General features: G+C 44.1%; 1 protein-coding gene across 2 annotated transcripts in view; it reads right to left on the bottom strand.

The window, feature by feature from the left end:
* Positions 1 to 21,901, bottom strand: part of ARHGEF37 (Rho guanine nucleotide exchange factor 37) — a 76,720-nt gene extending 54,819 nt beyond the window's left edge. The window contains exon 1 of one of the 2 annotated variants that reach the window (XM_066591308.1): positions 21,818 to 21,901. In XM_066591308.1, coding sequence (XP_066447405.1) covers positions 21,818 to 21,867 — 50 coding nt within the window. In that variant the 5' untranslated portion in view covers positions 21,868 to 21,901. Of the gene's footprint in view, positions 1 to 13,158; positions 13,278 to 21,817 lie in introns of those variants that run through there. The other variant, XM_066591309.1, reaches the window with a different exon arrangement.
* Positions 21,902 to 23,428: the final 1,527 nt, after the last annotated feature.

The following is a 23,428-nucleotide window of genomic DNA, read 5'->3' as shown; positions in this document are numbered from 1 at the left end:
TTCCCGCTCCTGAGCAGGTGTCATTGTAGTGGAGTGAGGAGGCTGGGAGGAAGGAGGAGCAGCAGACAGAGGATTCGGATTTGCAGCAGTGGACGGCGCAGAACTGCCATCCAGGACAGGACCTGCTCACACTGCTCATTTTCTAATAACCGTCTCCCGCGTGGACCCATTAATTGGGCGATGAATGTGGGGACGCCAGAAACGTGCCTCTCTCCTAATCGCGCAGCAGTCGGCTGCGACACACCTGGATCAGGAGCTCGGCCTGTGCCCACACCCTGACTTGGGCGTCCGCGTCCTCGGCCGCGTCCACCTCCTCTAGGCCTACCCCTACCCCTCAGCATGCTGTATTACCAGTGATTTGATTTCACAGGCAGGAAATAAATTGGCGCAAGACTGCAGGCCAAATATAATTTTGCCTCTAGTGAATGAATAATCTAAGTTTAATAACTGTGCTGTGGCCCTGCTAATGTGTCACAGAACTTGAGGGTAGCAGAGTTATTAACTCTGGCAGACCAGGTATTTTTTTCCCAATTAAGGAAAGCAAATGGCGAAGCCAGCAGTAAAGCGTAGCTGGGTGCGTCTGATTTTTAAACGTTGCACACGCAGCCGACACGTACACACAGCCCTTAGGACGGACAGAGGCAGGACAAATCGATTTGTTTTCAGTTTTTTTCCACCAAAAGGCAGCACTGCGTATATTCAATGAACATGAGAAGTTTAATAACTGTGCTGTGGCCCTGCTAATGTGTCACAGAACTTGAGGGTAGCAGAGTTATTAACTCTGGCAGAGCAGGTATTTTTTTCCCAATTAAGGAAAGCAAATGGCGAAGCCAGCAGTAAAGCGTAGCTGGGTGCGTCTGATTTTTAAACGTTGCACACGCAGCCGACACGTACACACAGCCCTTAGGACGGACAGAGGCAGGACAAATACAATTTTTTTCAGTTTTTTTCCACCAAAAGGCAGCACTGCGTATATTCAATGAACATGAGAAGTTTAATAACTGTGCTGTGGCCCTGCTAATGTGGCACAGAACTTGAGGGTAGCAGAGTTATTATAACTCTGGCAGAGCAGGTATTTTTTCCCAATTAAGGAAAGCAAATGGCGAAGCCAGCAGTAAAACGTAGCTGGGTGCGTCTGATTTTTAAACGTTGCACACGCAGCCGACACGTACACACAGCCCTTAGGACGGACAGAGGCAGGACAAATAGATTTGTTTTCAGTTTTTTTCCACCAAAAGGCAGCACTGCGTATATTCAATGAACATGAGAAGTTTAATAACTGTGCTGTGGCCCTGCTAATGTGTCACAGAACTTGAGGGTAGCAGAGTTATTATAACTCTGGCAGAGCAGGTATTTTTTTTACAAATTACGGAAAGCAAATGGCGAAGCCAGCAGTAAAACGTAGCTGGGTGCGTCTGATTTTTAAACGTTGCACACGCAGCCGACACGTGTCCACCGCCCTTAGGACGGACAGAGGCAGGACAAATACAATTTTTTTCAGTTTTTTTCCACCAAAAGGCAGCACTGCGTATATTCAATGAACATGAGAAGTTTAATAACTGTGCTGTGGCCCTGCCTACACAATTCTTTCCCTGTAGTATCAATGGAGGGTGCAATGCTCTGCAGAGGCGATTTTGAGAAGAAAAAAAATATGCAGCACAGCTAACAGCAGCCAGCACAGTACTGCACACGGTTAAATATGGCCCTAGAAAGGACCGTTGAGGTTCTTGAAGGCTACACTCACTCCTAACACTCTCCCTGCCTATGCAACACTTCTGTCCCTAATGCCGGGTGCAACGCTCTGCAGAGGCGATTTTGAGAAAAAAAAAAAATTGCCACTGCTAACAGCAGCCAACACACAGCTATCAGTGGCCCTAATAAGGACCTTTGGGGGTCTTGAAGCCTACACTAACTACCAATTCTTTCACTACAGCAGCTCCGGTACAAACAGCACTGTCCCTCATCTAACTCACAAGGCATCTGAGGCGAGCCGCAGGAGGGGCCGACTTTTATATTAGGCGGACACCTGATCTCGCCAGCCACTCACAGCAGGGGGGTGGTATAGGGCTTAAACGTTGCAGGGGGAAGTTGTAATGCCTTCCCTGTCTTTCAATTGGCCAGAAAAGCGCGCAAACGTCTCAGGGAAGGAAGTGAAAGTAACCAGAACACCGCATGGTGTTCGTTACGAATAACGAACATCCCGAACACCCTATTATCCGCACGGATATCAAGTTCGGACGAACACGTTCGCTCATCTCTAATCCCATCCTGTAAAATTAGGAAAGCCTTTTTATAAAGCAGGCTTTGAGGAAGACTTTCCTGATGCACAAGTTGGGATCCTATCTTGTCCCTGTAGGTTCATATTTGCCACTAGGCACCTGACGCCAGGTGTCTAGGGCAGAGGAATTTAAGGGGCTGTATAGTAAGACAGTGTTGTGCTTTATCTAATTGAATTTTGTGTATTAGCTGCTACTGCCACCACAACGCAATAGCATTCAACTCTAGCAACTGTCATGTAGGTCATGTTAGGCAGAAGCAAGGAACAGTACTATGGACTTATTTCCTGACAGTATACACCCCACATACAAGCTGGAAGCTTTGGTCAACACCATCCAGTCAGCTGATGAGTGTCTGGGCATGAGGGCACTACAATCCAGCGGTTCCGACTGCCATGCCATGTTGTCCATGCATAGAAGACTACACACTACATTGCTACATAACCTAGCTCTGTTCAGCATGAAACCACCATCACTAATGTTTGTCTACCCTGTCTGCTTCTTTCTGCCTAGTTCAGTGCATTCTTTCACTTACTGCACAGTTCTAGCATAAGGGTTCGTTTACACCAAACAATATATTAAGCGAACCATGTCAGCCTTTTTATACAGGCAGATACATTGTTAGCTCCTTCAAACGGAAAATCGTTCAGTCGTTCACATTTGCTGTAAAAGTGAATGAGAACAACTGAATGAAGGTATTTAAACTGAACGATAGGTGAATGAGCCAACAATGATTTGGTACTGTTGTATCTTGATGCCACTGGAAGCTAGGGGTTTGACAGGGCTTAGATGGAGGAACGCCCCTGTCATGCCCCTAGCTCCCAATCGGCTGGTGGCACAGCACAATTTAGAGCGTGGAAGTAGTTTGTGCTGGGATGGAGGGTTAGGGTTAGTTTAACAGTTATGCTTACATTATTAGCTGTAAATGCTTCCATGTGAGTGCTGGACGGCATTAACACGGAAGCATTTACACCTAATAATGTAAGCCTAACTGTTAAACCAACCCTAACCCTCCATCCCAGCAAAAAGTCATTGCATGCTGCTAGGACCTCGCTGCCCATGTCACCTCATGTCCCCTGCAGACAAAGCCCCGCCCCCCACCAGGACCTTGCTGCCTGTGTCACCTAATGTCCCCTGCATTCTGATGCCCCCACCCCCATCGTGGCAGCTGCAGCCTGAGCAACTAAGGCATAAAAGGGGGCGAGTGGCAGCACCCGGGAGGCCCTGCATGTGTGAAGGAGAGAGAGGAGCAGCTGAGGACAAGCCACAGCACTGGGGTTACTCACTGAAGCCAGCGGGGACAATTCTCAGCAGCCCAGTAGAAGACACAACAATAGAGGGGGAGTGCAGCCTATCAGGCACTGGAGGGCGTCACCTGGCTGCCAAGCTGCCTAACACTTGGCTACACCAACCACTTCTGGTGGCGTCAAGGTACAACAGTACCCAATGATTTTTATGCCTGCATAAAATGAATGATGAACAAAAAGTGAACAATTTATCATTTGGTGTTAGTGAAATGAATATGACTCCACGTTCTATCCTATGCATAGCCATTTTGTAAGCAAGTAGCCATCTTCCATGCCTTTTTTCACTGTATTCATTTGTCCTCTTCCTGGAGGATTTATGGTTGTTTAATAAACCTTGAGTAAATCACTAAGGCTTTTGTTTAAAGAAGATAGCTATGTGGCATTTAGACTGTCAGGCAGGTCAAACTGACATGTTACTAGCTGCTCACATATGTTCCTAAACATTCTCTCTAAACAACTTATTGTTTAGATTTACTGTTCCAAGAAGTTAATCACGTATGATTATTTCTGCGCCTGTGCTGTGATTGCCTGGCATTTTAGATGTTAAATTCCTTATCTTGCATATTCATATTGTGCTTGTTTCACTTGACCAATGGTAACAAATGAATTATAATAGATTTGAATTATTGTAATTGAAGCATGAGCCTCTATAAAAACTGTTGCCTGTCAATCAGTAAACAGATTACTTTGATCACGCTAAGTATTGCTGTGGTGAGAGTCAATCTACTGAGCTCAGCTTAGCTCTAACTAAGAATTTGGACCCCAAAAGCATATAGTATAGAAAATATTGATTTTTGCATTAACATTGACATGCGATCATTGGCTGCATTTACACTGAACAATTATCACAAATTTTCGCTTCTTTGAATCATATTTTGATAATTGTTCCATATGAAAGGGCCTTTACTCATTTCCAGTGCTTAGGGCAGCATGAACTATGACTGCAGTACCTCCCGATGTCCTTGGGACTCCTGCCCAGGCCATAAAACACAAGACAGAACAAAGCTCAGGGAACAGTTTTATGAAGTGTTCTCTTCAATGAGAGATAAAGGAGCAGGCAGCCTGCTCAGCACATGTGACTCCCAGCATAAGTTAAGAAGGCCCTTGGATCTGGAGATGGTTGTTATCTCTAACCTGTTGCTTCATCACTTTATATACTGCAAACATAACACAAGTATGGCATGTCTCCCAAGTGTCCTGGATCCAGCAGGACTGTCTTGGATTGCCAGCAGAACATCACTAAGGGTATGTTCACATGTGTTCTATAGCTTTGAAAGGAGTTTATAGAAATGCTGCAGAAATTCAGTATCTGCCATGTATGACTATAACTTAACCCTTTGCAATCTAATTTTGGATTCAGGGTTTTCTAGGGGGCTCTCTTTTTCCGCTATTATACAGTGGCACCATCTGCTGGCTAGAGCTAGTACTGCGGTACGGGACATGCTGGAGAGGCCCCTGACAACAGAGCAGCCAGTAATCCACAGTAAGAATACCCTGCTGGACATCTTCTGACATTGGAGCTGTACTGCCTTCAATCAGAATGTCTTTACACGTCAGACAGTGAATTGGAAAGGGTTAATGTTGGAGCAGTGCTAATCTCTGTTCCAGAAAATGATGACTAATGATTCCTAGTGTCACTATATAGCGACAAATTTGGTTTTATGTTGCACTGTATATAGTGCTATAAAGTCCGCAGCATGCCCTATTTTGTTGCGGACTCTGCACAGACGGCCTCCATTAAAGTCAATGGAAGCTATCCGACATACAGCCCATTAGCAATTAATAGTGCAGATAAGCTGCGGGTACCTGCATCAGCGCCTAACGACGTCGCGGGAAATACAAATATATATATATTTTTTACGTCTGTACTGTGCATGACCGACAGCAAGCAACCGCGATCATCCGCAATACAGATTTTGCACGTATGCGAGGTCACAGCCAGATTGCGCTGTGGTTTCCCACATGCGAAATCCGATTCAGCTATGTGTAGCCGGCCTTAAGTATCTGCTCTAATTTGGAACTTAAACAGGTTGTTTGAGCTATTTATTTGTTTAATTCATGTTCCCCATGGCCAAACATAATAAGAGATCGTATACTCACCTCTTTATTGGTACCATTTTGGGGTACATTATACTTTTTCATCACTTTTCATTGCACTTTTTGGAGGCAAAACTAACAAAAAACAGCAGTTTGCCTTCGTTTTTTCTTCTTCATTTATTTGTACATGGTTCAAGCAGGAAAAATAATGTTTTCATTTTCTTGTCCGGGTCGTGATGAATGCAGTGATGCCAATTATGTATTTTTTAGTTTTTCTTTAGTAAAAAGAAAAATCAGAAAAAGGTATCTGCTCTTTTTTACTAACTGAATTTTTTTTTTTTGTCACAACTTCTTTTTTATCTTATTCTATGTCCCAGTAGGTGACCTGAACATATAATACATAGCAATACTTCTGCATTGCAATGTTATTATTTTACATTCATTTTAGATTTCAAAGGCATGGCAGTTTGGAGGCCATTGGTTGCCATGACAACAAATTCCCCCCCCCTCATAATTGCATTGCTGATGGGGTGGAGGGCTGGTTGATAGGTTGTCAGTGGGAGCTCCCTCTGTTAAAGGGGTTGTCCCACTTTTTTGCTGTTTTGCTGCAGAAAGTAGACAGCTTCATACATTGTGCAATGGCTGGGGTTGAGGGCTCAGTCACATGGGCGTTTGTAATGGACGGTTTTCCGCTCGTCAAAAAATTTGCACTAGATAGATCCAATGCTTTTCAATAGCAGCGGTCACATGTGTGAATTTTACATGCGGAAAAACGCCTGCGGAGAAAATTATAGGACACAACGATTCGCAGATCACATGTAACTGCGTTCTGTGGCAAACCGGTGTTCTGTGTATGTGGAACCCCTGGATGCTGTCGTATCCAAGGGCTTCACCTTGCGCTCAATGGGGCCAGCGGCAGCAGCGCCGACCCCATTGAGATCATATACTGAAGATCGTGATCCTCTGCCACAGCTGTCACAGCTGTGGCAGAGGAGAACGATGTTCTTCCATTGAATTCAATGGAGTCGGCAATACAGCCGGCTTCATTGAATGCAATGGGCTGCCGGCCAGCGCTGAATTAATTTTCAGGGAAGGGCTTAAAATATAAGCCCTTCCCTGAAAACCATCCTAAAAATGTGTAAAAATAAAAAAATCTATACTCACCTCCCTGCAGCTGCCAGGGCTCAGCCGCATCTAGCCGGCTCTTCTCCCTGCACTGCTTTCAGTAGTATTCAGCATTATTCAGTATTCAGCAATAAAATCCCCGCCTGCTGAATGGGCTGCCTTTGATTGGCTGAGCACTGTGACCAATCAGAGGCAGCTCTCAGCTATTGAATAACAGCTGAGAACTGCCTCTGATTGGTCCCTGTGCTCAGCCAATCAGAGGCAGCACTCACCCATTCATGAATTTATGAATGTGTATGCGCGCATAATACGTGCCAATATAGAACATGCTGTGATTTTTGGGGGCATTTTGCGCAATTTGTGTGAGTGGTAACATGGCCGGCCATTAGAGATTTTTACAGCGCATTCCACGTGCAGGATGCACTATATCGAAACGCTTAACACTCGGCCTAAGTAAAATCCCCCTTTGATCTGAATCATTTCTTGGCAGCATCTGCTTCCTAAACTTTATGTAACTCCTGTATGAATATTATCTCCAAATATTTCCCTTTTAATGTCATATATATTTAGCAGTGTGTCGTGTTCAGTGATTAGATATGTTGAATTATTCCACAACAATACTTTGAAACCTCATTTCCATAACAATGAACAGTAAGATACGCCAGTCTTTAAATAGCCTATTAAATAATATCTAGGAAAGTCACAGCCTATGAATGCAATTACCATAAAGTAAAATGGTTTAGTTGGTCTGTGAATATTAGGTGCTTAATTAAAGGTCTGGTAGTATATGAATAAAATGCTTTCATTATCTGTAATGGATATTTATGAGCCTGCATACTGGAGCTGGAATTTGTAGTGTGGGTTGGGCTGGGTTATAACTGATGCTTTGTAACACTCAAGCAAGCAAACAATAAGGCCCTATGAGTCATCACAATAACAGGATATTGTTGCTGAAGAAAACAGATGTAAATGTTTTCCACCATCATGTATAAAATGTGAGTCTATTTAAAATACAATATAAGATTAAATATAAACATTTCTATTTTTAATCTAAAATCTTGTTGCCATTTGTGACGATAACTGAATATTATGAAGAATCTCAGTACAGACTCAGTGTCTCAAAGAGATACATTATCTTCCAGCATGTCAAAAGTTATGGGGGCCACCCCATAAATTTCATCAAAGTACCCCTAGCTTATAATCATATACTGAGGTGCATATTAAAAGCACAATGCTAATTACCCTGTAGATACATAGCAGCAGAGGCAAGACTCAAAGCCTATAGACCCTAATGCAAAAATCCTGCTTGGGGCCCCCCTCCCACCTATAACAAAATCAAAATCTAACCCTGTATGCAAATATGTATACATCAAACAAGATAGAAGAATTCATACATAAGAGTGAATACCCACAATTCTGTGCCTGTTACTGCCCCATTTAATGTCCTGTTATGCTGCACAGTGTCACAAAGGCTGGTGACATACCTATAGTTAGCCCCCAAAACATAGTACCTCATAGACAGCACCCCTCCTCACCAATGGAGGCAGACACCTCTCTAACAAATCTCTCAGGCCATGACATGTTAGCCTGCATCACAGCAGGGGATTAGGTTACCCCAATGCATGTCAATGCAGCCACAAATATCCACAGTGGGGGAGTGTGTGAACTCCGGGGTCACACCGGACGAAATTCCAGCAGAATTCTCACCGAAAAATCGTGAGAATTCAGCTAGAAAAGCACAGCTTCAAAACCCACGGCCTGTAGACACGGGTTTTGGAGCGGTTTTTCCGTCAGCATTCCGCTGCGGCTTTTTCTCCCCATATAGAGGAGAGGGGCCGCTGCGGAAAAGAGAAAAGAATTGACATGCTGCGGAATTTAATTCCGTGCTGCATGTCAGATTTTTTGCGGCTGGGCCACAGCGTGTGGATGGGATTTTTGCAAAATCTCGCCTGCTTTGCTGGCTAATCCTGGCATTAAGAGCTGCGCGCAGACTTACTATGGTATGCAGTTGCAAAGTTGCCACTGGCTTTCCCATTTCTATTGTTGCTTGTTTTATATTTAATTTTATTGTATTTGGCTGGTCTCACACAACCAGATTTGAATTGCGGATTCCGTGATTGCTGTCCGCGTGGACTTTCGGTGGTAAAACTCGGGCATGGAAAGGCCTGCATTTTCAAATTTTCCTTCACACTCATGCCGGAAAAGGGAAGGGGAAGGGAATTTAGCAGTGGCTCTGCTAAACTACCTCCCTTTTCCCTCCCCCTTTGTGCCCCTTACAGGCTTAGTACAGTATCTCCCACCCCGTCCTTACCCCTCCCTTTGCCAGCAGAGCTAAACTCTCTCTCTACCCAACAGTATTCCGGGAAATGCGATTTTTGGCTACGATGCGGCCACAATGCGTGCGGTTGAAAATCACATCACCGTTGTGAAGGAGCCCTTAGGCTGTCTGTCCATGGGTGATGATCTACTTGCGATAAATCAACCATGGATTGTGCTCTGTAAAGCTTTCCATAGGATTACTATGGAAAGCACAGCATCGGCGTCTATGAGCTGAAAATCATAGCGATTCTCTGCTTGTGGGATTTAAATTGCGGTGTGCTGCGATTGACGCGATTCTCCGCGGTGAGCCTATCTATTAGATAACCTCATCTCGGAGACCTGTCAGTGCTCCCCCCTCCTCCCTCGCGACGGAATATCGCTAGCGATATTCCACCTCGGCTGTGGACAGGGGGCCTTAGGGTGTTAAGCTCAGCACTAACTGAACAGTATCAGATTGCTCAAGTGTGATTGTTCTCAGCAAGAGAAACCAAGTAGTCTTGTAGATATGATATCTTTTAATGGCTAACAAAAATGCATGGTGTTATAGCAAGCTTTTGAACCTACTCAGGGTTCCTCCTCAGGCATAATGAAATAGATCTGAAGAGGTATGTATATATATGCTGTATAAATATACATACACACATACATATGACACGGCACAGGCATGATGTGATTAATTTGCACTTGAAAAAATACCAGAACAGGATGAGTAAATACTAGAGATGAGCGAACACCAAAATGTTCGGGTGTTCGTTATTCGTAACGAACTTCCCGTGATGCTCGAGGGTTCGTTTCGAACAACGAACCCCATTGAAGTCAATGGGCGACCGGAACATTTTTGTATTTCGCCGATGCTCGCTAAGGTTTTCATGTGTGAAAATCTGGGCAATTCAGGAAAGTGATGGGAATGACACAGTGACGGATAGGGCAGGCGAGGGGCTACATGGTGGGCTGCATCTCAAGTTCACAGGTCCCACTATTAAGCCACAATAGCGGCAAGAGTGCCCCCCCCCCCCCCCCCCACTGTCAGCATAAAGATCGTCCTCCTCTGGCACAGCTGTAACAGCTGTAGCAGAGAAGAACGATGTTTGCCCATTGAATTCAATGGAACCGGCAATACAGCCGACTCCACTGAATGCAATGGGCTGCCGGCGATCGCAGGATGAATGGTCGGAAAGGGGTTAAATATATAACCCCTTTCCTGCAATTCATCCAGAAATGTGTTACACTAAAAATATATACCGGCGTATAAGGCGACGGGGCGTATAAGACGACCCCCCAACTGTCACCTTATACGCCGGTAATACAGTGGAGCAAAGAATAAAAAGCATTACTTACGTTTTTAGATGATCTGCGGCGCTCCTGCAGGCTGTCACTCCCTCCTGGTCCACGGCAGACAAGCTTTCTCCACGAAAGACTTTAAATCCCTGCCTCCAGAAGCACATGTGCCTTCAGCCAATCACAGCCAATGACAATGATGTCATTGAATGGCTGTGATTGGCTGTGTTTCTGGAGGCGGGGATTTCAAGCCTTGAAATCCCCGCCTCCAGAAACACAGCCAATCACAGCCATTCAATGACATCATTGTCATTGGCTGTGATTGGCTGAAGGCACGTGTCTTTCTGGAGGCAGGGATTTAAAGTCTTTCGTGGAGAAAGGAATACTCTGCCGTGGATTAGGAGGGAGCGACAGCCTGCAGGAGCGCCGCAGATCATCTAAAAACGTAAGTAATGCTTTTTATTCTTTTCTCCACTGTATTACCGGCGTATAAGGTGACAGTTGGGGGGTCGTCTTATACGCCCCGTCGCCTTATACGCCGGTATATATTTTTAGTGTAACACATTTCTGGATGAATTGCAGGAAAGGGGTTATATATTTAACCCCTTTCCGACCATTCATCCTGCGATCGCCGGCAGCCCATTGCATTCAGTGGAGTCGGCTGTATTGCCGGTTCCATTGAATTCAATGGGCAAACATCGTTCTTCTCTGCTACAGCTGTTACAGCTGTGCCAGAGAAGAAGGATTTGTCTTCTATATGTTCTCAATGGGGTCAGCGCTGCTGCCGCTGGCCCCATTGAGCGCATATAGAATGCATCCATAGCGAGCAGCGGGAGGGGCAGACTTTCATATCAGGCGGACACCTTATCTCCCCAGCCACTCACAGCAGGGGGGTGGTATAGGGCTTAAACGTTGCAGGGGGAAGTTGTAATGCCTTCCCTGTCTTTATATTGGCCAAAAAAAAGCGCTAACGTCTCAGGGAAGAAAGTTTAATTTACCAGAACACCGCATGGTGTTCGTTACGAATAACGAACATCCCGAACACCCTAATATTCGCACGAATAGCAAGCTCGGACGAACGCGTTCGCTCATCTCTAGTAAATACCTAAATAGTCCACTGATAAAGATGTGAAAGTTTTATAGTCTCTGAATTAGTGTTAGGGGGATCACCAGGCCAGATTGTTCAGGGACATGCTCAGCAACCAATATGTATATTTTCTGGAGGAATGTTATAGGCACAGTCTTATATATATCAGAGTTCTAGGCTCCAGAATTATTTCATGCTGAACTTACTAAGGGCTCATTCACGTGGGTATAAGTGTATTTCGGCCCGTGTATACGCAGCATAGTCATGGACTGAAAATCTCCTATTCCATGCATATTTTGGCTCTGCTTGAGCCCCATGAGAAAGACCCTCTTTATATGCACAAGTATGTAGTGAATACGCATGTATCATGTTTATTCACTGCATGTTTGTGCAGTCCCATTAACTTCAATGGCCTATTTTGGTGCATAATACCAAAACAGGGCATGCTGTGTATTTTTTCACGCAACCAAAAACTGTGTGAAGAATCTGCACTCTATTAACCTCACTGGGTTTTAAATAATTACGTAATATGTGGTGTATTTATGCCTGTGCGAATGAGCCCTTAAACATGTAAACCGTGTCTGGTGTCATTTTCTTTTTATGTCTTCTATTGTCCCATTATAAACACGGAATATCCTAGTGACACATTGTGGAGGTACATATGACATGATGCTGTCACCACCGGCCTCTCGCACCCATCACCCCCACTTTATTGCTGTGATCTTGCTGAACAGGTTTCATGGATATTATTTCACAGACAGATAATAGTCTCTAATGGTGGTATTGTTTGCATTCCCCTGCTGCTGCATTAACTGTATAGGTGACTTGGAGATCCGGCTCTAATAAGTGCAGCTTCGGATGAGTGTATGCACAAGTATGCTCGCCTCAGCACTATAGATTTGCGCAGTGAATGCGGTTGATTTGCGCGCGTGTACTTTTTTGCGTACGCAGACTCTGTTCATATGTGCGCCCAACAATTATCATTCAAAGTATTGTTGGATCGTGTGAATCTTATCGTTCAGTGTAAGCACGGCCAATGATGGAACGATGAACAGAAATTTGTTTCTGCATGCGGGGGCCCAAAGCGACTTCCAGCTGTGAGCCCGGGCGGTTACCCTGGATGACCGCAGAGGCTCGCAGGTGGTCATGCGCAGTACAGTTTTTTAAATTTGTATTTCCCTTGCCATCGCTTAGCAATGATGCAGCCAATGCGCAATATTAACCATACATTCATCAATGAAGGCTGTCCGCGCCAATTCTGTGGCAAAATAGAGCATGCTGTGATTTTTCTTTCGCTCACGGAGTACGCAATTCATATACGCAAGTGTGAATGAAAAAGCGAAAATGCATGCCTTTCAATGTCCACGTTCAACCACGGATCGTCCGCGCAAAAGGTGATTTCGGAATCCACAGCCTGACCTGAATGTGAACGACTAAATGGTATATGAGCAAACGATTTATCTGACAGTATAAACAGCCTGAATGTGCGAACAATAAATTTCCCTGTGTAGAAGGAGCCTTACTAGCAAAAATCATTAACGTCATAAGCAAATAATAAATGCTGCCAACGGGATGCGTCACTTGCCCCTCGCAGCGTCAGAAGACCCTGTGCACCTGTTCCTGCTTCCTATGTGACAAGGCTTTTCCCATAGCATTGGCTTTCAGCTAGAATGACACAGCCTGGGATAAAGCAGTGCATTAACACTATAGTAGACATGTCATGCCTTACCTCCTATAGCAGGGATCATGCAGAAGGTTGAGCAATGCTGGCCTTCCCCCTGCTCTCTAGGATGTTAATAATAAACCTGGTGCCATAGCAGCTGCTTACTCCAGCAGGCACTGCCTCCCTGACACTGTGCACTGGGTGCTGCTGTGGGTGCTGCTGCCAGTCAGCTGCGAGGGAGGAACTCCAGGCATTATGTAACATGCTCCTCCTCATCAGATCTGCTAGATACAGTTATGTCCCCTCTGAAATCCCAGGAATGTATTACTTCCTAGTATAGAATTACATGGAGGTCCATAGCAGGTGTACAGGGCTCCCCTACCTATAGTGAGAGATCAAGGAATACATACTGTATGATGACTCTGGGTGTTTGTCTACATTGTATCATATTACATTGCTATGTTGCAACTAAATATAATATTAGGTTGCAACAATATTCTGCTTTCTATAGAGCTGCTGTGTAGTATATTATGCTGTATGCAGTCTGTGTGTAGTTTGTTGTGCTGTATACAATCTATGTGTGTAGACAGCATATTGTTATATATAGTTAGTGTGTGTTAGTACTGTATATTATGGTGATACAATCCATATATGTGCATAGTATATTCTGTTGTATTCAGTAAATATGTGTATAGTCTATGCTGCTGGTGTTTGTATAAGTATATTAGCTATGTAAACTGTTATGATGTGTAGTGTATACATGTGTGACTTATATCATTTTGTATGTATATTGTATTAGGGCTCCTTCACACAGGTGTATTTGCAGACACAAAATTAATGCGTGCAATATGCAGAGAATAGAACATCAATTGATTTCAATGGGATCGCACACATTTCTGTATTTTGTGCAAAAAAAAAAACATAGCATGCTCCATTTCTATGCACATTTGCACCCCAAAGATCCCCATAGGAGTCTATGGGGGTACGCAAATGCATGCAATACGCAAGGAGATACACAGTGCAATTCCACTGGAAAAAGAACACATCTGGAACTCATTAGAGTAAATAGCCATTTAAATCATGGCATGTTTGTAGCGTGCAAATGCATATGTTTTGCAGTTGCAAAAAAGTACAATACAATATGCCGACACGTGCATAAAAAACGTGTACAGAGCAAATAAGTTGTGCTGAGGTATGCGCAATTGCGCATATGCCTGTGTGAAGGAGCCCTGAACAGCCATTTTAATAAGGGTGAGTTTGTCAGCCATGTGCAAATAAACATGTCCAGGGGCACAAGTAGTACAGCAAAATATGCTGACACGCGCGGAAAAAAAAAATGTATTGATAGCGCAAATACATTGTATTGAGGCGTGTGCAATTGCGCATACGCCAATGTGAAGGACCTTATGATGTATACTCTCTCCATAGTAAGCGGATGCTACGTTGCATTTAATTGATAATTGTACATAGTCACATTATATATAGTGCTGCTGTTGTAGTGTATTGTGATGTGTACTGTGCTAGTGTGTCTTCTAGAGTGTTTTATATGTCTGAGTGTACTGTATATTGCTGTTCCAGGATAAAAGGAGAGGTTCAGGGTAGGAATTTTACAAAGAAGATACATAAAATATCATGTCATTGGATCTGTGAATAGAAAGTAAATGAGAACCCAGAAACTCCCTAAACTGTTGACAGAAGGAGGATATTAGTTTCTACTGTGATATTTAAAGGGGTTTTCCCAGGGAGAATACTACTGATGACCTGTCCTCGGGATAGGTCATCAATAGTTGATGCCAGGGGCGTAACTATAGCGGATGCAGGGGATGCGGTTGCACCCGGCCCAGGAGCCTTAGGGGGCCCATAAGGCCTCTCTTCTTCATATAGGAAGCCCAGTACTATGTATAAAGCATTAGAGTTGGGGGGCCCCGTTACAGGTTTTGCATTAGGGCCCACGGGCTTCAATTTACGCCCCTGGTTGATGCCTAAGCCACCACTAAATGTCCATAAAGATATTAGATCTGGATCTGAATGGTGACTTCCACCCCCATTGTAGCATTCAGGAATAGTGCTAATAGTGCTTAATTTTTTGTATGAGACTGACTTATGATTTTATTCAGTCTTTGGTTCTTTTCATATTACGGTTCGACGTGTTTCTGTTGCTGTGATACAACTCCTCAAGAACCGATTAATTCTCAAATGGAAAAACACCCCAATAGATGTAACCCCGTTCTTTGTCAACTGGAATGAGACCCTCAAAAAGCTGCTAAGAATATAGCAGAAGAGCACTCCATGTAGGCTGTGTTTGTTTATCGTTTACTATAGAAGGTGTAAGATCCAGTGACACCCCAATATTCTGGGTGCATATGCCTGTGGACATACACCTCAGTAGCACTAGCTCAAATCAATAGATGCTAGCATTAGCCTTCATTAACTACTGGAGTCCCAGGCAGCGTATAGGACCCAGGAGACAAACCCAGGTTCCAATGATAAACTGGGTGTCTGCAGTATGATCCCCCTTTGTCCTATACTTAGAACTCTCTCTTTTCCTATCCCTAGTCTATTAATCAATAGCTATAGTCCCTGATAACGTGCTAACCTAAATAGATGATTCATATCATAGCAGGGATAGAATAAAACAAGAAAATGCTGAGAGATTTCAGATGGTAGGCAGAGGGCTATTCTGCGTAAATACGGCTGTCTGAATAAGCCTAATGCTGGGTTCCCACGGGACTGTTTCACTGCGGAAATCTCGCAGTTTTGCGGCAGCAAAAAAACGTGAGATTTCCATGGGATAAATGCAGCTTCAAAACCCACGGCACTTCGCCGTGGGTTTTGGAGCGGCTTCGCCGCATGCTTTTCCGTTATGGGCGACTCTCTCATAGAGAGGAGCGAGGCCGCAATGGAAAAAAAAAGAAATGACAAGCTGCGCCCCGGGAATCTCGTCCACATGGCTGGCTAAACCCGGGATTAGCAACCACAGGCGGATTTGCTACAGCAAAATTCGGCATGGAAATTCCGCCCTGTGTGAACCAGCCTAAGGGCTCCTACCCACTTGCGTTTTTTTAGCGCTGCAAAATGGCTGCGTTTTTTACTGCAAATGTCAATGGGACTTTCTAATGTTAAAATCGTATCGCACAAAAATCGCAAGTTTGCGCTTCTGCGATTTTTGTTGCTTTGCGATCTTAACATAAAAAGTCCCATTGACACTTGAGGTAAAAAAACGCAGCGATATCGCCGCGTTAATAAAACACTAGTGGGTAAAAGCCCTGAGGCTGTTTTCACAGAGCATAAATTCTGCTGAATTTCTGCAGTGGATTTTGCTGCAAAATTTCACCCTTTCAATTCAATTCCAGGGCTGAAATCTACTGGATCTACATCAAAATCCATGTCAGAATCCACACCAAATGGTGCGCAATTTTTGTGCATATTTTGGTGCAAATTTGCTGCAGATTCTTCCACTGCAGAAAATCTTCAGGAAATCCACTATGTGGGAATGTTACCTTCCCTGTCCCACCCCCAACTGTGCAGCCCCTGCTCCCAAACTTCTGGCAGCAGTATCTTCTTCCTTCACAATATCCTGGCTTTGTGCACAGTATAACTCCTCCTGGTCTCCGAAAGGCACTGAATGCTGGAGATGGCAGGAGATATGCTGTGCAGAAAGCCATGTATTTTGCAGTGTAAAAACAAAAATCCCTGATAAAACGTGACCATGCGAAGCATTAGATTTCAATGGGTTCACTCAGGCGACCATTCTTTTTTTTTTTTTGCCACGTAAAATAATTACGCCAGAAGAAATAGCACCTATGTGACCATTTTTGGTCAACCGGTTTTATACGCCACGTGAAAAGTTAGGTCTTGCCTTATTTTTTGACGTGATGCTCAGCAAGCTCCCATAGACTTCTGTGGCAGCAGGAAAAAAGCTAGTGGGAGGGAGCCACCCTGCATACCACTCTGAGTAAAGAAGACTGCTAGCCCCATTTTAGCATTATTGGTCATTCTGAGGATTTTTGCTGATCGTTGCTTGACATCGCTTCTGCGTATATTTTTAACATTCACGCAGCAGTGCCCTGCGTGAATAGCTTGAAATACGCGAATAAAGATCGGGACTCAATGGCATCAAGTCTTCATTCATGCGATAATACAGTGTGTACGGGCGAATGTAAAAACACATACGGTCATGTGAAGGAGGGTTTAAGAGGTAGATGAAGTTTAATCTAATTATCATTTACCTGATAGTTCTGAATAAAGATGAGCGAGCATACTCGCTAAGGACAATTACTCGATCGAGCATTGTCCTTAGCGAGTACCTGCCCGCTCGTCTCTAAAGATTCAGGGCCGGCACGGGTGACAGGTGAGTTGCGGCAGTCAGCAGGGAGGAGCGGGGGGGAGAGAGGGAAAGAGAGATCTCCCCTCCGCTCCCCGCCCGCCGCCGCCCGCCAAATCTTTGCTCCCGAGCGGGCAGGTACTCGCTAAGGGCAATGCTTGATCGAGCAATTGCCCTTCCCGAGTATGCTTGCTCATCTCTAGTTCTGAATTGATCCAGACTATTACTTCATTAATCTGACACAGTTTTATTATCAGATTCGATGAAAATGTAGATAATTCAGAGTTTTAGACAGAATTGTAAGCTTGCAGCAGCCACTGGCAAATCCTAGCAATAATACCAGTAAAGAATATCCAGCTGTTTACTACAAGAAATCCTGTCTGTTTTATTGTGCATTAAAGGTGAAATGAACCAGAAAAATGGATCTATGTGAGCCATGAAAGAAAATCCAGCAAATTAATCCAGATTCTATGTGGCGAAGAGGAAAGGAAAAAAGGGAAGAAAAGGAACAAAAGGGAGATCTCTCTCTCACTCTCACCCCCCCCCCCCCCCCCCCGCTCCCCCCTGCTCACTCCCGCAACTCACCGCTCTCCTCCGCTGGCACCCGAATCTTTAGAGACGAGCAGGCAGGTACTCGAATAAGGCACTACTCGCTCGAGTAGTTTGCCTTAGCGAGTATGCTCACTCATCTCTAGTTGTAATCTTATAAATGTGATACTTGTAGAATCATGCAAACTAAGCAATTGTAAGCTAAATAACTATGTATAGTGTACATAGTACAGCATACTAGTGTTCCTATATAAGGGTTTTTTTGCACTGAATGAGGCTTTCCGCCACACTTATCAGCAAATTTTACTCCACTTTTTGCATCTACAAGGCATGCTCATTTGCGCGTGCCAAAGACGCACTGACTGGAATGGCCAATTCATCTAATGAGTTGCAGATGTGTTCTTTTTCCAGGCGAATTGCGCAGTGTATGAATCAATGGGTTGTATTCTTTGTGTATTGCACTCAAATTTTGCATGCACTAATATGCCCGTGTTAGGGCTTTTACCCACTAGCGATATCGCTGCGTTTTTTTCAATGGGACTTTCTAATGTTAAAATCGCATCGCACAAAAATCGCAAAAGCACAAACTTGCGATTTTTGTGCAATGCAATTTTAACATTAGAAAGTCCCAGTGAAAAAAAAGCAGCCATATCGCAGCGTTAAAAATAAATACTAGTGGGTAGAAGCCCTTAAGGGGGCTTACCGGTGCGTTCATACGTAGCGGAAAAGCTTGGGATTTTCTGCAGTGGAAAAATCAGTGGCAGAATTCACAGGTTTTCTGTATAAAAACTGTGTTAAATTTCCACCATTGGTGTGGCTTTTGACTTGGATTCCGCTGCAAATCTGCAGCTGATTTTAGCATTTGAAAAGGGAACAATGAACTTTTGACAACTGTCAGAATAAATAGAGGATAGCGCTGCACTGTGATCACTACTCCCAGCTCTGCTCGGCATTTGCGCTGTACTGATTGTGTCCGGCGCCAGGGGCGTAACTAAAGGCTCAGGGGCCCTGATGCAAAAGGTGAACTGGGGCCCCCCCTCTATCTGTGTCTGTACTCGTACCCATACCTAAACTATGCACAGAGGCATAACTTGAAGCTTCTAGACCCCAATGCAAAACCTGTAACAGGGCCCCCAACTATAATGCTTCATTCATAGTACTGGGCTCCCTATATGGAGAAGAGAGGCCTTATGGGACCCCTAAGGCTCCTGGGCCCGGGTGCAACCGCATCCCCTGCACCCTCTATAGTTACGCCCCTGTCCGGCGCTATTCTCACCCAATATATTAAGTTCTAGGTTCGGACACAAGTCAGCTCTGTATAAAGAAGTTCAGCAACTAAATCCAGGCCTCTGTATGTAGAGCACGTCCTTGCTTACATAAGGCATGAAAGTTATAGATTGTAGAAAAAGTCTGCTCATCCCAGTCTTGGAAAATGAAAGTCCAAAACTTTATTCTTAGTTTAAAAAATAATTTGGATTGCAAGCACAGCACAAAAAGCTCTGCTGACACATTTCTGGTGCTCATCTGGTCATAACTAGTATGGGTGCAGTGCAGAGCCACAAACCCCTCAGCAGAGCTTTCTGTGTTGTGATCGCAATTCCAATTATTTTTTAAACTAAGACTAAAGTTTTGGACTTTCATTTTCCAAGCCTGGGTTTAGCAGACTTTTCCGACAATCTATTTAACAAGTTAGCTCGCCCCGTCCCAGCGGTCCTGCTGCTCACCATCTTTTCTGTGTAGTTATGGTGAAGTTCAAGTTGTAGGGCTTCTGACCCATCGCATAGCCGCAGACACTAGGGAATCATGTGCACCAGTAGTCCATACCCGGCAACCACAACTGGGCACCTCCATCTTTTCCCCAGTGATAGGCAGCACACTTCCATATCACCTGACTGGTGACTGTGGAGGCGCTCAGTTGCCAGGCATGGACTACTGGTACATGTGATCCAAAAGTGTCTGCTGCGATGAGGCTGTGGCACCGGTGCCACAGCTTGGACTTCACCGCCAGCTACACAGAAGTGATGTGATGACCAGCAGCTGATCCAGGACAGGACAAGCTGACTTGTGTCCAGACCTAGAACTTAATATATGGTGTAACATAGCGCCAGGCACAATCAGTGCCGCGAACCAATAGTGAGGATTTGATGCGGTTTCTGAAGTGGAAATGCTGTGCATTTTTCTACTGTGGGGACGCACCCTAAGAAGCTTCATGTAGTGCAAACAACTAAGAACTGATCTAAAGGGGGTTGCTGGGGCTGTGTAGAAGGAAGCACAAAATGTACCCATAATTTGTAGTATACTATGTGCAGCATAGCAGTTGGGTTATCTAAACTGTGGCTTCATGGGGAGGAAGACATAATCGAGGTTCCTTCAACCAACTACACACCAGCGTCATAGCTTCTTCACCCAAGCAGTTCACTGCCCCAGCCCTATATCTATCCCATGACACAGGGTGAAGTCATATGCCGGCCATTGCACAGGAGCATGACGGGGATTTGTTTATCCAAACTGGGATCTGATCCAATAAGGAAGATAAACTTTCACTATATCGTCCCTGTTTGATCTGATCCTGGAAAACATACAGTACTGCCCTGCAAACAGAAGTTGCTATATCCCACATGACATTTTTCTACTTGCTTTTAATGTATTAAGTAATTTTTTACAATAGTGTGACAGTTATAGGACAAGGCTGAATAATATATGAAGGACTCGGGGAAAGAACAATCAAAGTAAACTTTTTTCTTTTTAAACAGAACCTGCCATCTAGGCCTTATTCACACAGGCTAAAAAATTGCGCAATTTTGTAGCGCTACAAAAACGCATGTATGTGAAGCCCATGGTTTCCGATGGGTTCATTCACATGAGATGTTCTGTAGCCTGAAAGAACCCATTGGAAACAATGAGCTTCACATACATGCGTTTGGTAGCGCTACAAAGTCGTGCCATTTTGTAGCCCGTGCGAATAAGGCCTAGATTCATGTTAAAATTGCGCGGGTGAAGGCAGATAAATGAAAAACTATCCATTCCAGAGCCGTGCAAAGAAAACATGGTTGTTGGAAGAGTCATGCAAACAGGACAAGTTCACAATTCTGATGCATTTTCTGTCCACTGTACCTGTGCAGCGTCCTTTTCACATTCAGAAAACAAGGGAATGGAAAATCCCGTTTAGCACCCCATATTGTGCGGCATCGCAACGTGTATAGCAGACCTTGCACTTTGTGAAAATGTGTAAAAAAATGTAATTATAGAATGATCAGTACTTTACTCTTCTCCATTACATGCAAACAAGTACAATGATTTCCAAGCTCTAGAACAGATTGTGCCAACCAAATATATCATGATTACTATGAAAATTTGCCAGAATCGGCCAATATTTCAGATGACGATAAAGGGAAATTTTATTATATAACCATCAGCCACGTTTTCAGATTTAGAAATGTTCCATGCATGAATTACAGGGTTCAAAATTCCATTGTTTACTTTAGGCTTGTCGAGTTGTGAAAAATTAGGGCACATGCACACGGGCTATTTTGCCATCCGAATTGGACAGAAATAGCACCTACGAACGGGAGTACGCACATTGGCTATTGGATAGTCCCAGTAACATAAATCGCAGCATGTCCTATTTTTGTTAGATTTTCGGATGAGAATAGCACATATCAATGTGCGGTGTTCAGCATATCGGACCGGACACAGATGTGGGTAAGTTGTGCCCTAAAATCTCAGATGCAACTTTTAAATCACCCTTGTGTCCCCTTAAAATGATCAGTTTTCAGTAGAAGTGGACACTGAGCATTCTTTCTCTGAATCCTTCATATAATCATATAAGTAGTACCTATTCTGAACACTTACCTCCCTCTGATTAGATGCCTCTGGATGTGGACTTTTCTGTTCGTAGTCATGATGAACTATAACAGGTTCCTTATGATTTCTTCCTGCAGAGCAGGTGACACATTTCTTCCTCATTCTAATGGACTAATACAACTGGCTGAGCGACATTTTCGGTCCGACAAGAGCTGCTAATGGCATTGTACGCCGGGCTATCTGTCAGTGTAATCTCCTGCTAGGTCAGTAACAAAAGTATGCCAAAAATTTGGAGACTATGCTCACATAACATCATCTATAGGGCCAGCTTCACAAGCACATAATTGCGTGTGTATTTGAGTGCACAATATGCAGTGAATAGAACCCAATGGGTTTGTTCACATGCGCATGTTTTACCTGCACATTTTGGTCACGCAAAAAAATATGCAGCTCTATTTTTATGCGCATTTGCACGCCAAACATCCCCATAAAAATGAATTGGGATGCACAAATGCAATACACTAGGAGATGCGTGATATGCAGCGTAATTGCACATAGAAAGAACACATCTTGAACTCATTAGACTAATTAGCCATTTCAATGGCTGGAAGCAATGATGCGGTTTTTTTTGCAAAAACCAGCAAAATATACACCAATTTACGCACAAAAAAGCAAACTTTGCTCCGTAAATATATGGGGCTCATTCGCGCAACTACGCTTACTCTTGTGTGAAGCCGGCCTAAGGGCTTATTCAGACGACGGTATATCGGACGGGTGGCCAATATACGGTGTCCCTCTCTGCAGGGGGAGGAGGCTTGAAGATACGGGAGCAGTCAATGAGCTCCCGCCCCTTCTTCGCCTCCTCTCTGCCCCTCGGCACTATTTGCAATGGGAGGGGTGGGACGGGGGCGGAGCTAAGTCCCGCCCACTCTTATTGCAAATAGTGCAGAGGGGTGGAGAGGGGGTGGAGAGGAGGTGTAGAGGGCCGATATATGGTGTTTGAATAAGCCCTAATAGAGGAAATCATCAAGGCAAAAGCTACCAAATGGTTTTATTACTCAGGAGATAGATTTCTTTATGGTTAGGCGAATTTCACAAGTGATTTCTGTGCGTTGCAAGATGCACAGAAATTGGACGTGAAAAGAAACTATTATTTTTAGTGTGTGTATTTACATAGAAAAATCGCAGCACATCCTATTATTCCCTATGGAAGCAATAAAAAAAATCCCATCACGCTTGCATGTAAGTGGGAACTTCATGCGAGTGCGATGCAGTTTTTCTAATTTTATTAAGGATACAATATTCGAGTTTCACGCGTATGAACATCGTATGTTCAGCTATGCAATGCGATGCATTTTTCTCGCAAAATGCATCACAATCACATAAAAATTGCTGGTTTGCAAGTGTGATATGGGTCCTAGTTTCTCAAACGGATAGTGCACTCACCTATGTGAATGCACCCCTAGTTATATGTTTAGTGAGACATCCAGCATCTCATTGCTGTCCAACCCAGGAATAAGATAAGTGATGTTCTTGAAAAGTGATGCCGCTGACAAAAGAGGAATGGATCAATATTAGAGATGAGCGAGCATACTCGTCCGAGCTTGATACTCGTTCGAGTATTAGGGTGTTCGAGATGCTCGTTACTCGAGACGAGTA

The sequence above is a fragment of the Eleutherodactylus coqui genome, chromosome 2 (assembly GCF_035609145.1).
Source record: "Eleutherodactylus coqui strain aEleCoq1 chromosome 2, aEleCoq1.hap1, whole genome shotgun sequence".
Classification (NCBI taxonomy): domain Eukaryota; kingdom Metazoa; phylum Chordata; class Amphibia; order Anura; family Eleutherodactylidae; genus Eleutherodactylus; species Eleutherodactylus coqui.
This window is presented reverse-complemented; position numbering and strand designations above follow the sequence as displayed.